At 36.1% G+C, this 13024-nt stretch overlaps 1 protein-coding gene across 6 annotated transcripts in view; it reads left to right on the plus strand.

Annotated features, from left to right (window-relative positions):
* The window catches only part of PDE5A (phosphodiesterase 5A), a 150098-nt gene that overhangs the window by 74863 nt on the left and 62211 nt on the right, over positions 1–13024 (plus strand). For all 6 annotated transcript variants that reach the window (XM_021101648.1, XM_021101652.1, XM_021101650.1 and 3 more), the window contains exons 8-9: positions 2619–2727; positions 3705–3792. In XM_021101648.1, the coding sequence (XP_020957307.1) occupies positions 2619–2727; positions 3705–3792 (197 nt within the window). The remainder of the gene's footprint in view (positions 1–2618; positions 2728–3704; positions 3793–13024) is intronic.

Below are 13024 nucleotides of genomic sequence, written 5' to 3' on the forward strand. Positions count from 1 at the left end.
GTTGCCTAGTGTGTTAAAGATCTGGCATTGTCACTACAATGACTTAGGTCACTGTTGTGACACAGGCTCAGTCCCTGGCCCAAGAACCGCTACATGTCACAGATGCAGCCAAAAAAATTAAAAAAGAATGCATTATTATATTACTGTCTCCTGTAGAGGCCCAGAAGCAGTGAGCTCAGGCTCCCTGCTGCTGCTCCATTCACAAAGTCCTCAGAGACCCAGGTACTTGCAAGCTTTCTACTCTGCATCGCTAGGGCCCAGGATGCAGCTCTAGCCTTCTTATCCATGTTTCCGCTGGTAGGATGGGGGACTGGGAAAGAAGGGGCAGAGAGCATGTATCAGTGGCCTTTTAGGTAAGCTTGCTAGAAGCAGTCACATTTTATCCTGTTGCCTAGAACTTAGTCCCATGGCGATAGGAAGCCATTAGGGTGGCTGAGAAATGTAGTTTTTGTTCTGAGCAGCCATGTGTCCAGATAAAAAGAAAGGGAGAAAAGTTACTGAGGGACAGCTGGGAGCCTCTGTGCCAGATGCTGTTCCAAGAGGATGGGCAGCCAGACTCTGTATTATTATTCATTCTGTGTCACAGTCTCCTACTGGGTTGTAAGTGCCTTAAGTTTTGTTTGTGGAGGTTTGTCTCCCTGTGATGCTAAGGGTGTGCTCCTCGAACAGGTGCTCTGTCTTTTGTTACCAAAGGCAGGAGCTAAGAACTTATCAGTGATTTTTATTTACAGAGTAAGAAATAAGATGGCATTACATAACCTTAATAAACCTAATGCTAATTTTTCCTAACCATCAAGAAAACAAAATTTTCAAGAAATTGAAGAAAAGAATTAGGTTTCGTGATAAAGTGAGAAAAAGAATGTATATATGTATGTGTGACTGGGTCACCTTGCTGTACAGTAGAAAACTGACAGAACACTGTAAACCAGCTATGATGGAAAAAATAGAAATCATTTTTAAAAGAGAATTAGGTTTCTATTGATTTAAAAAGTAATTTAAATACTTCTGCTTCTCTGTGTCAGTACCTTTGAGTCTGAATTTGTAATCTCTGCCAATTGCTTACCTGGATTTCGTCTGACTCCCATTGTTGGCATAATGATGATGATAAGAATAATAAGTTGTTTTTGTTATTACTATCATTATCAACATCACTTTAAAAGAGATTTGGACAAAGGTATGTTTGCCAGTGTACTTCTTTCCCTTCATAACTACCTTTTCATTTTTCTTATCTTCACTATAGCTTATTTTCTCTTCTTGAAACTTTTGCTGTCCATGAAATATTTGTGGTTTTAAAGTAGTTTCGTTAACCTAAATCCTGCACGTAAAATCTTTTCCTAAGATTCCACCAAGATAATATGTATGAAGTCGGAATCCAGGAGTATCCTAGGTCTGATTAGTATGACATTCTGCAGGCCTTCACAGATTATCATTTGAGGCTCAGTAAATGTTCAGTCTGAAGTTCATCTCTTCCTGCTACTATTGTCATGTCCCTTCCATTCTTTTTTCATATATATATATATAAAACACTGGATATATAGTTAGTACCTGATTTGACCAAATTCGTCTTCATCTAAAATATACAGCAAAAAAAGGAGACTAAAATATCTTGGCCAGGAATGAGGCCACAACTTCAGGAGTCTTTGTGGAGTCACTCGTGCTCATTTGAAACCACTGTCCTGGAAGCAATTCAGGCACATAGGGAGAGAGGGATGGAAGGTAGGAAAAGACTGGAACTTTGAGAACTCAGAACAGTGGATGTTTTTCCTGAGGCACATATTTTACTTTGAAATGTCTCCCGCTATTAGACTTTCCTGTTTTTCAGTTCATGATCTTACAGTTAATAGGCATATCCTTAAAGCTGGAGTAAATTTCCATAACCTGACCCTCTGCTGAATTCATCCCCATCACCAGGGAACACAGGACAGTTCCTGAGGGAAAGACATGCTCTGTTCTGTTTTCCCGACACCAGCACTGGCATTGCACTTATGAACCCTCTGACCTCGGGTTAATGTTTTATGTTCAACCTATTAAGCAAGAAACTAGAGAAAAAGCTGGGAAAACAGTGTGAATTCAGAAACGTTTTAATTTAACAAAGTGGCATAAAGGACCTCAAAGCAGAAAAAAGAAGAGAAAAGAGCTTAATAAAATTATTCTAAGCCTGCTCAATTTTTCCTTTGGTCTGAAATATGTAAAATATTGTTCTATTGGAATGAACAGATTAAGTAAATAATTGAGGAAGTAAAATAAGCACTAGACTAGTCGTTCTACAATCTGATGAGAAAATAAGACATGGGGAAAATTCATATGCGTTTTACATTATATGTTATAAAAATCAACATACCCATTAACAGTGGTAATAAAATACTATGACATTTTAAAACTTGTTTTAGACAGTTGAAGTATTGTGGGTCCTTTTTCTTTTTTCAAAAAACTTCAACAACAGTAACTACCAAAGTTGCAAATCATCGAATATGTTTAAACCTGCATATTCCAATTAAGATGTACATCTTGTGCTCTAATTTCAGACTGATATTTTTCTCTTGTAATCATCTATGTGACTCTGTTTTGCCTATGTTTCTTCACGGCGCGGAAAGAACTCATCTCTGTTATTTCTACAGGGATCGTGATACAAACAGAATCAATTACATGTATGCTCAGTATGTCAAAAATACTATGGAACCACTGAATATCCCGGACGTCAGTAAGGATAAAAGATTTCCCTGGACAGTAAGTAACCCAATTTTAGACTTAAGGCTTGAAAACTGTTTTCCCATCAGGTCTGCACTTATGATTATTACTCTTAACTGAAGGACTGGCTGTAGAGTTGGCTCTTTGGGAGTGATCTGTGCTTTCCCTACTGGTAAGAGGGAGAATAAAACAGTTTATAACATCTGTTGAGAGGTGATGAGCTCTACTTTAGTATTTTTCTCTATACTTTTAAAAATATGTATTAATGAATTGTCATAAACTAATTTTGAGGTAATTTAACTATTACCTACTGAATATCAATGACATTCTTTAGATAAGCATTGCTAGAGTTTTGAGTTTATTTTCAAAAATTAAGTTCCATGTGGCTTGAATGTCCGTCATTGGTAATCTGCCATGGTGAACAGCTCTGTGGAAAATTGAAAATCTGTTTTCTTTTGCGAACAAAGCTAAAAAGATCAGTTTCTCAGATACTGAAAACTTTGAATTCGAGTATTTTTTTTTCATCTCACTTCAGAAAAGCATTGCACCTTGAGGCAGCTGCCTTGAATTTGTTACTTGTGTATCTAGGAGACGTTTGTAAAACTTTAGCAATCTGCACAATTGATACAGTGTTAAACTATAGAAGGATAGATCTGTAACATGTAGTATCCTAGGTGATATAATGCTTTGGCTTCTGCTCCACTTGTTATGTGAGATACCTGCTACACAAGGATAGAAACTGAATAAATATTTTATTCAGTATTACTGTAAGCTGCTTAGAAAGTTTAAAATGAAAAAGGAATATATATATTATTTTTAATAAATACTAATTGCTTTATATTACATTTATGTGAACTTCATTAAATTTGTGCGTTTTCTGCACTCTGATGTTTTTTCTAGCTAATAAAAGATGAATATATTAGTAGCTTCAGAAGTCCAATATAGTTTATTTAGCATCTAATAGGCAAAATAATCTTTTCATAATATTTAACTGTTCTGTTTTTGTTTTTATTTAGAATGAAAACACAGGAAATGTAAACCAGCAGTGCATTAGAAGTTTGCTTTGTACACCTATAAAAAATGGAAAGAAGAATAAAGTAATAGGTAAAGGCTTCCTTTTTTTATTTTTATTTTATTTTTTTTGCTTTTTGGGGCCGCACCTGCAACATACAGAGATTCCCAGGCTAGGAGTCAAATCAGAGCCATAGCTGCCAGCCATAGCCACAGCCACAGCAACATGGGATCCGAGCCGCATCTGCGACCAACACCACAGCTCGTAGCAATGCCAGATCCTTAACCCACTGAGCGAGGCCAGGGATTGAACCTGCATCCTCATGGATACTAGTTGGGTTCATTACTCTTGAGCTGCAACAGGAACGCCGCTAAAGCCTTTTTATTGACTTATGCTCTGCACTTATGAAAGATAAGCATGTATTCTCGGAAACATTTTTCTTTCAAGCATAAATTTAAAGACTAATTTATATGAAAAAAGATGAAAATTGAAATGATAAAAGAATTTTGAAAGAATTTTATATTAATAAATGTCAACAAACATTTGGTAAATATTACCTGATGTATTTTTGTAATTATAATCCTATTTCAACAGAAGTTTTGATTAAGAATGGCATGTTGAAAGTTGATAGACTGAGAGAGATCAACTTGATAATGTTTATTGTTTCAGGGCCTTGCTTCTTCAGTCTAGTACTCTCCCAACTGAGCTATTTCGGCTCCCACTAGGGTCTCCCTTCTTGGTTTCTGATTTTTCTGTTTTGAATATGTGGTTTAGATTGTAGGTTGTATTCACTGAACAATGCTTTAGACACTTGAGGTAAATCGGTGAACAAGCGAAAATCCCCACCTTAGGGGATTTATATTCTTATATGAAGGTCAGTAAAATATATCTACTTCAGGAATAGTAGAAGAAGGCATTCTCAGAAAAATGGGGTGATGGTTCCTATTATTGACATATTTATTTCTTGGCATTGCAAGTTATATTAAGAGTTGAATAGGAAGTGTGGGGGTTTTTTGTTTTGTTTTTTGTTTTTTGTCTTTTTAGGGCCACACCCGTGGCACATGGAGGTTCCCAGGCTAGGGGTCGAATCGGAGCTATGGCTGCTGGCCTGCACCACAGCCACAGCAATGCAGGATCCAAGCTGCTTCTGAGACCTACGCCAGAGCTCATGGCAATGCCGGAACCCACTGAGCAAGGCCAGGGATTGAACCCATGTCCTCATGGATACTAGTAGGGTTCATTAACTGCTGAGCTATGACGGGAACTCGGAGGTTTTTATATGCTAATCATGCATGATTGACACTGTGAAAATGGTCTGAGCTGTTAACATTCTGCCAAGAGTTTGGAATAAAGGAGGTATGAGTACCTTTTGACGGCTAAACTTTTAAATAAAAGACCTAATGGAGCAAGGCTTAACTATACAGATTTACTTCAAAAATTCTGATTATTTTCCAGGTTACAAGAGTTGACTGTAGTTTTATTAAAGAAGAGCGGCAGTCAGAAAGATGGGAAAAGGAGTATCATTCATGAAAATAGAAAAAAAAAGGCAAATATTGAAAGTGTCTCTCCATTTCTGTTTCAAGAGTCAAAGAGCCTTTGTCCCTCACTTAGAGATGGATGTGGAGGGCTATATCTTGGATAGGGTATTCTGGTCAGGCCAGCACTTAGGTGGTGCTGGATGTGGCAGGTTACAGCTGGAACTTGTCAGTGATTCCAGTCCCTTTGCAGGTGTGTTTCCTTGCTATGAGACCTATACATCTTAGCCATTAAAGAGCCCACCAGTCTGACTTCCCTTGTGCTGACTATTTTCCTTCCAAGATACTTGAACTTGTAAGAAGAGAATGCATTCTTTGTACCCTCTCAAATACTTTGATTGCTTCTTCAGTTATTTCTTACTGTAAAGCAATGAGCTGGGCTTGAGCCAATGGGCTGGAGGTGCATGTACTCCTGTCCTGGCACAGACGTGTATCTTGTTGGACATTGATACTATTCTGGGCTTATAAATCAGTCTTGTGAACTTAGGTACTGTTCTCCACCCCAGAATGCAGGATCTGTCCTCAGTATGGTAATCCAGTTCTAAGACTGCAGGGCTGGGCTCACTGACACTGGTGAATTGCCTCGTAAAGCCTCTTGGAAGCCAGCCTGGAAACTCCCTGAAGGCTGTTCATCACCTGCACGCTTCTCAGTTCTCAGAACAGGATGTAGGGCCTAGTGAATTCATATGTCAGCTCTCCTTTCAAAATTGTCACCGATCAGATCTTCTCTAACATAAACAGAAAAAGAAAACTGACAAGGATGCCCTAGGATGATACCGAGTAAATCCTTGGATTATAAAATTTTATATCCTAGGGAGTTAGATGAAAGCTACATTATAAATGTTAATACTTTTTAAAAATACTGCCTTTGACCTTTGAAAATATGAAATGGATTATAAAAGTGATGCATTATTTACTAAAAAGTTTTGGTATGAAGGAGGACAGGGTGGCAACGTGCTACATCAAGTCACAACTTTGCTTTTTCTCAGCAGCGTCTCTTTGGAATAATAACTGGGAATGGGAAGTAGCTGGAGGAAGTTAAACATCAGGCTTTTTCATCACTTTACACATATGATAAATAAGAGTTAGTTTGAGGAAGTGCAAAGATCCCTGGATGGGAATCTCGTGATATCCTGCTGGCTCCACTCTCCCTTTAAGCATTTAAAAGGTTATGAGAGAAAGAATGTATGTGTAAATATGTGTGTGTGTGTGTGTGTGTGTTTGTGTATGACTGAGTCACTATGCTGTCAGCAGAAATTGAACACAATACTGTAAATCAGCTATAATTTTAAAAAATGTTATTGGCACATTACTCAACGAAGTCACCTTTCAGATCCCTTAAAAATTCATAGTTTGTGACCTTGTCATTATTTCAGGCAAGTGAGCAAAGCAACAAAAAAATACCAATTGAAATAATCAGACTTCTCTTGGCATACATTTTTATGTCACTCCACTTGGTAATAGAACCAAAAGCAAGCAAATGTTGGTTTGGGAGAGGAAAAATTCCCTGTCAATAAAAAAAAGAAAAAAGATTATTTCCGTAGTGGAATTTCTGGTGAGGGCTCAAGCTAATTCCAAGAGAGAAGATTTCTAGTATTTCCTGCTATCTCGTAAATGTGACAAAACAGAAAATTTGAGTTCTTGACTATACTTTGTACGCACAGATGCAGCATGGAAATTTTCATGGCTGTAGATAGTTTTTCTTACACATCACAGACTAGATTCTGCTGTTATGTAATTCTAATATAGAATCCCCACAGAGTTTTATGCAGAAGGACAGACGGGCCCATGTGTTTTTGGTAATTTTCCTTTCCCTTCCCTTTTTTCCATTACTGACAATTAGATGAAATTATAGACATTAGACCAGTCTGGGGCCTGTTGTAGCATCACATGTATTCCCTGAGGTATTTTTTCATATCAGATGTTTTCTCAGTGTTCTGGCTAATACAGTGTTTCCACTCCTTTGCTTCCAACCCCATTAAGAAAATACATTCCTCATTCAACATTCATTTATTTTAACCAATTATTTCTCCTATTTTGACAGGTTTAATTTGCTTTTTGCTCATATCATATTTACCAGAAATTCTTATGCCTATTTTCTATACTAATTTCAGGGCATATTTTGAAGAAATTAATTTTATTCCCATCCAAAAATAAAAAAAATAATTCTTGAAAACATCTCTACTTTGAGTAATTTACATTTCCATCTCTTATTTTTTAGTGAAAAAATAATAAAAACTAGACTCTTACACCACACTCTGTTTGACAGTGAAGTATAAGAGAGAAATATGTATTTTTTACTGAGTGTGTTTTCTAAACTGATTACTATCCTAATCCAAGGCATAAATAAATATTCTAAAATTATATGTTTAAATTTGATTTCTACTTAATTTTACTTTTCATATTAAATTATATCACTAGACAATATTACTGTTCATTTGTTTATAAAATATTTGCTAGGATTTTCCTAATGCAAGTATAATTAAACTGTGCAGTGTCATCCATGATATAGTATTGCTTATATTAAAATTAAAATATCCAGTTTTTTCCCTAGTTAGAGAACTGTAAGTTATACCTACTTATAAAAAACATCAGGAGATAAGGCTGTAGGAACAGTAATAATTGGAAAAATGAAAAAATAAAATTATTACTGTAGGAACAGCAATAATTGGAATTAAATGAGAAAAAAATTATAACTTGAAATTATAAAAGTAAAAATCTACAAAATAGAAATAAATACAAAGATTATAGTTTCCAGATTTTGTTTTTTGTCTTTTTAGGACTGCACCCAGGGCATATGGAAGTTTCCAGGCTAGGGATTGAATCTGAGCTACAGCTGTCGGCCTACACCAGAGCCACAGCAATGCTAGATCCAAGCCACATCTGTGACCTACACCATAGCTCAGGGCAATGTCCAGATCCCAAACCCACTGAGTGAGGCCAGGAATTGAACCCATGTCCTCATGGACACTAGTTGGGTTCGTTAATCACTGAACCACAACAGGAACTTCCTAGTTTCAATAATTGATTGAAGAATTTAAAAATAAAAGAAACTTTCGTATTTTGCAGCTATTACTCTTTCTTTTCTGGTTGTCATTTATGTGGAGTATTTTTTTTTAAATTTCTTAATTGTTATTTCCCCAATACAATTTTTTTTCTGCTGTACAGCATGGTGACCCAGTTACACATACATATATACATTCATTTTTCTCACATTATCATGCTCCATCGTGACTAGACATAGTTCCCAGGATCTCATTGCTACTCCATTCCAAAGGCAATAGTCTGCATCTATTAACCCCAAGCTCCCAATCCATCCCACTCGCTCCCCCTCGGCATCCACAAGTCTATTCTTCAAGTCCATGATTTTCTTTTCTGTGGAAAGGTTCATTTGTGCCGTATATTAGATTTCATATATAAGTGATATCATACGGTCTTTCTCTCTCTGACTGACTTCACTCAGTATGAGAATCTCTAGTTTCATCCATGTTGCGGCAAATGGCATTATTTTGTGTGAGGTCAGGGATCGAACTTGCAACCTCATGGTTCCCGGTCGGATTTGTTTCCGCTGGGCCACTGTGGGAACTCCACGTGTGTCTTTTTTAAGGAAAGTTTTGTCCAGATATATGCCCAAGAATGGCGTTGCTTTATCACTTTATACATGTTTTTCAGTGTTTTAAACTAATTATTCAAAAACTGTTTTAGATAAATAGGTTATATTTGTTTTTCAGTTTGAAATTTTGCAGATGCTTATACCAAAATGTATCTACTTCAAGTGGATAATTCTTATGACATTTCTGTTATTTAAATAATACTGTTTTGGAGTTCCCATCGTGGCGCAGTGGTTAACAAATCCGACTAGGAACCATGAGGTTGCAGGTTTGATCCCTGGCCTTGCTCAGTGGGTTAAGGATCCGGCATTGCAGTGAGCAGTGGTGTAGGTTACAGATGTGGCTCAGATCCCGAGTTGCTGTGGCTCTGGCATAGGCCGGCGGCTACAGCTCTGATTAGACTCCTAGCCTGGGAATCTAAATGTGCCGTGGGAGTGGCCCAAGAAATGGCAAAAAGACAAAAAAAAAAAAACCAAAAAAAAAAACAAAACTGTTTTATGTGTTACCTCTGTAACATTTCTTTTAAATATTCAATGCTCCCAAATACTTTGTAGATCATTTAAAAATAATATATGTTCTTTATTTTTGTTTGTAATTTTCTCCTTGGACTTATAAAACTTTGATAAAATTTTTCAAAAAAAAAAAAAAAAAGAGAGAGACTTCATTGTAGCCCAGGAAAACAGAGATGCTTACCTTTATTGGACCAGAAATATGAATTTTTGGAAAATACACAGTGTACATTGTTTCTAAGAACAAATTTTTTACAAAATGAGCAAAATTTGAATAGAGAAAACTATTAATATCAGAAAAGGTAAATTTTTAAGGTAAAAATATGTAGTAAACAGAATCACTTTGTATTGATTAAATTCACAGAGGAAAGTGTAATTGTCATAAATGCTTCTAATAAACGAAATATCATTGTTGAAATATAAAAGCTGAAGCTATTAAAAATACAAGGAGAAATAGACAAAATGGTAGTCACAGTGAGAACCTTTAATATACTTTTTATAGAATGTTAAAATACAGGAAACAATAAACATTAGAATTGATTAAAAATGAAATGGATTTAATTGGCTTATACAGACTTACTTTTATATTTTATCATTTCAGAATACAAAAATTCCTATTAAATATCCATCAGAAATTTACAAATACTGGTGGTGTACACACATACAACACAAATTCTATCATATCTGAAAAGTAGAATTGACAACCACTGTCATGGATCAAGCATTATTAAGCTTGAAATGCATATTTAAAGGGATAAATTAGAAGGAAAAGCTCACTGAGAAACTGAAAAAACATTCTCCCAAATAACAAAGGAAAAAATCAGAAGCCTAAATGACTGTATAACTTTTTGGAAAATTAATGGTTTTATCAATTTAACATAAAAACTCAAGGTACAAGGTCAAAGCTCTACTCAGAGGAGAAATATAGCTTTAAATATTTTGTTATTATTAATCAGGAAATAATGAAACAATTTAAACTAACTGTTCAACTGAAGAAATTAAAAAGATAGCACCTCTCTCTTTCTCATGCTCAATGCTGCCCCCCAAAGTAAATGAGTAACTAAATAGAAGGAAAGAAAGCAGAGAAAATAAATTGAAAAGATAAAATTTATGAAATGAGAAGAGATAGTAAAATAAGAGATAAAGGCCAAACGCAATAATAGTAAACAAACCTCCAACACAGATAATGAGAGAAATAAGAGAAACACAAATATGAATGAGAAAAGAAATGTAACTACAGAGACAGAAGAGATTTCAAAAGCTGTTAGATAAGGCAGTGTACCTAAAAAGTTACATTCTTTATAAAGTGGAAAAATTCTATAAAATTGATAATAACCAGTACTAACTCAAGAGGAGTTTAAATTTTTTCATGAATATAATTAAGAAAGTTATTTTAAAAGTTATTTAAAAATGAGAACAATAGGAGTTCCCTCGTGGCCTAGTGCTTAAGGATCAAGTGTTGTCACGGCTGTGGTTCAGGTTTGATCCTTGGCCTAGGAACTTCTACCTGATGTGGGTATTGCCAGAAAACAAAACAAAAACAACTATTGCCCAAAGTAAATTCTTACCAAAGCAGTGGGAGGACAAGAAAGGATGAAATAAGGTGAGGCATGGAAAAGGAAGAGGCAGAGTAACTTAAAAAATGATAGGACTATTAAATGGAAAAATGCAAAAAAATTAGCTGAAAGTACCTATCTATTAAATTATTAAAGAAAAGTAACTTTCTTACATGCTAAAAGAAGTTAGAAAATAATAATGGAAAAAATCCCATTTACAATAATAGCAAAGAATAAACTTGGCCGGAGATAGGAACATCTATAAGAGGAAAACCGTGAAAGTCTTCTCAGTTACTTGAAAATCTTTAATAAGTGAACTGGCATAACATTTCCTGATAATAAGAATCTATTTCGTAAGATGTTAACTTTTCACAGATTAGATTTACATTAATTTTAATACATAACCTCATAAGGGTTTTTTTGGGGGGGTTAGTTCTTGACCAACATAAATAAAATTCATCTGGAAGAATAACATAAAAATAATCAAATAATCAGAATTGATGGATAGAGAATTAATTACCTTATCAGGAATTAAAATAATCTGTAGAAGTAACATAATTATCCTGTGTGTGCTAGAAGAGATGGCACAGTTAGACACAATAGAAAGTCTAAATGCAAACTCACCCTATATCTGCATATCTGTATCTAGAAAGGTGCATTGTGACACAGACACACTTCAGCTGTTCTGTCCTGAGCTGTGGTTGTTACAGCCAACTCTTGCTATTTGTACCCTTGACATTCCATCTCAGTACCATTCAGTTCCTGAGGTATTCATTAATTCCACTTATTGTGTTCATTCGGTGACTTTTGACTGAGACATAGATTTGAACTGCTGTCCAGGAAAGAGTTGCTTAGCTCGGTCCTAAGCCTGGCATACTGCCTGATGACCACATCTCAACCCCGCCTGGTTGGCTTTTCCTTCTCATACATGCAGTCAATCTTAAGAAGCAATAAAAAGAAAAATCTTATTTATGAAAAATGGCCATCCAGTAGAAGAAAACTTCTGTAAAATTTGAAAGCCCATCGCATTGCGATGTGAGGATAAGGGCATGGAACTCATGACTCAAAGGAAAATGTGACTTGGGAAATAGCCAGAAGCCTATATAAACAGTTGCATGTTTATAATTTGGGGATTCAGAAAGGTTGGAGAACATAACCCATGGCTTTTTACCATACATGGGACATGGTCTCTCAAGATAATGAATGCCAATATCCATTTAGTCATGGTCTATTACTTGCAGTGTCCAGAGTCATTATGTTTTGTTTAAAGTTTGTCTTGATAATGGAATAAATGTTAGAGAAGTAATCTCTCTGCAGCACCAATACGGATAGATAAGGATGCCTTTACTGTCTAAAGTAGAAAAACTCCCACAAACCAAAAAGACCAGAATGAGAATACAGATAATTTGTAGCATTAAAAATAAAGTGCACACCAGTGGTGATAAAGGGACTTCATGTGCAGCCATGTATCCTCTTGGACTCTACAAAATCCTTTTGTGCTCCAGGAAAAATAAGAGATAGCAGACTATAGTCTTCATGGGAAAGTAGTTTGGGTCAGAGCTGCAGTCCTGCATTCTTTCATTAACTAGTAAACATTTTTTTTTGTCCTGCTCTCTGCCAGGCATTGCTACTTGAGTAAGTGGAACTGAAAAAATAAAATCTCTAAGCCCAAGATATATGCAGTCTAGGAAGGGAGACAGAAATAAAATCCATGATGATAATCCGAGTGATAATGTTAAATGGATAGAAAGGAGAAGTGGCTGCCTCACCCGGGAGGTGGGAGGCCCCTGGGAACTCATTGTGAAGGGGGTGCAGGGATTTACTGGGTAATGGGAAAGAGAGCAGTGGGGAGCAATATAGCCAGTGGAAAAGCATAGGCAGAGGTGTGGGCTAGCAGTGCAGTCAGGCAACTGCTAGCAATAATGATGGGGGTTATAAGATAAACTGGCATTTGGAGCTAAGCTGAGCTGGGGTTTGAGTTTTAGACATGAACATACTAGCTGAGTGGCCTGGAGGAGAGGACTTAACCTTCCTGAGATTCGGTTTCTTCATCTGTAAAATGGGTATGGTCACACCTACCTCACAGAGTAAATTCTGTAGACTAGAGTTCACA

The sequence above is a fragment of the Sus scrofa genome, chromosome 8 (assembly GCF_000003025.6).
Source record: "Sus scrofa isolate TJ Tabasco breed Duroc chromosome 8, Sscrofa11.1, whole genome shotgun sequence".
Lineage (NCBI taxonomy): Eukaryota > Metazoa > Chordata > Mammalia > Artiodactyla > Suidae > Sus > Sus scrofa.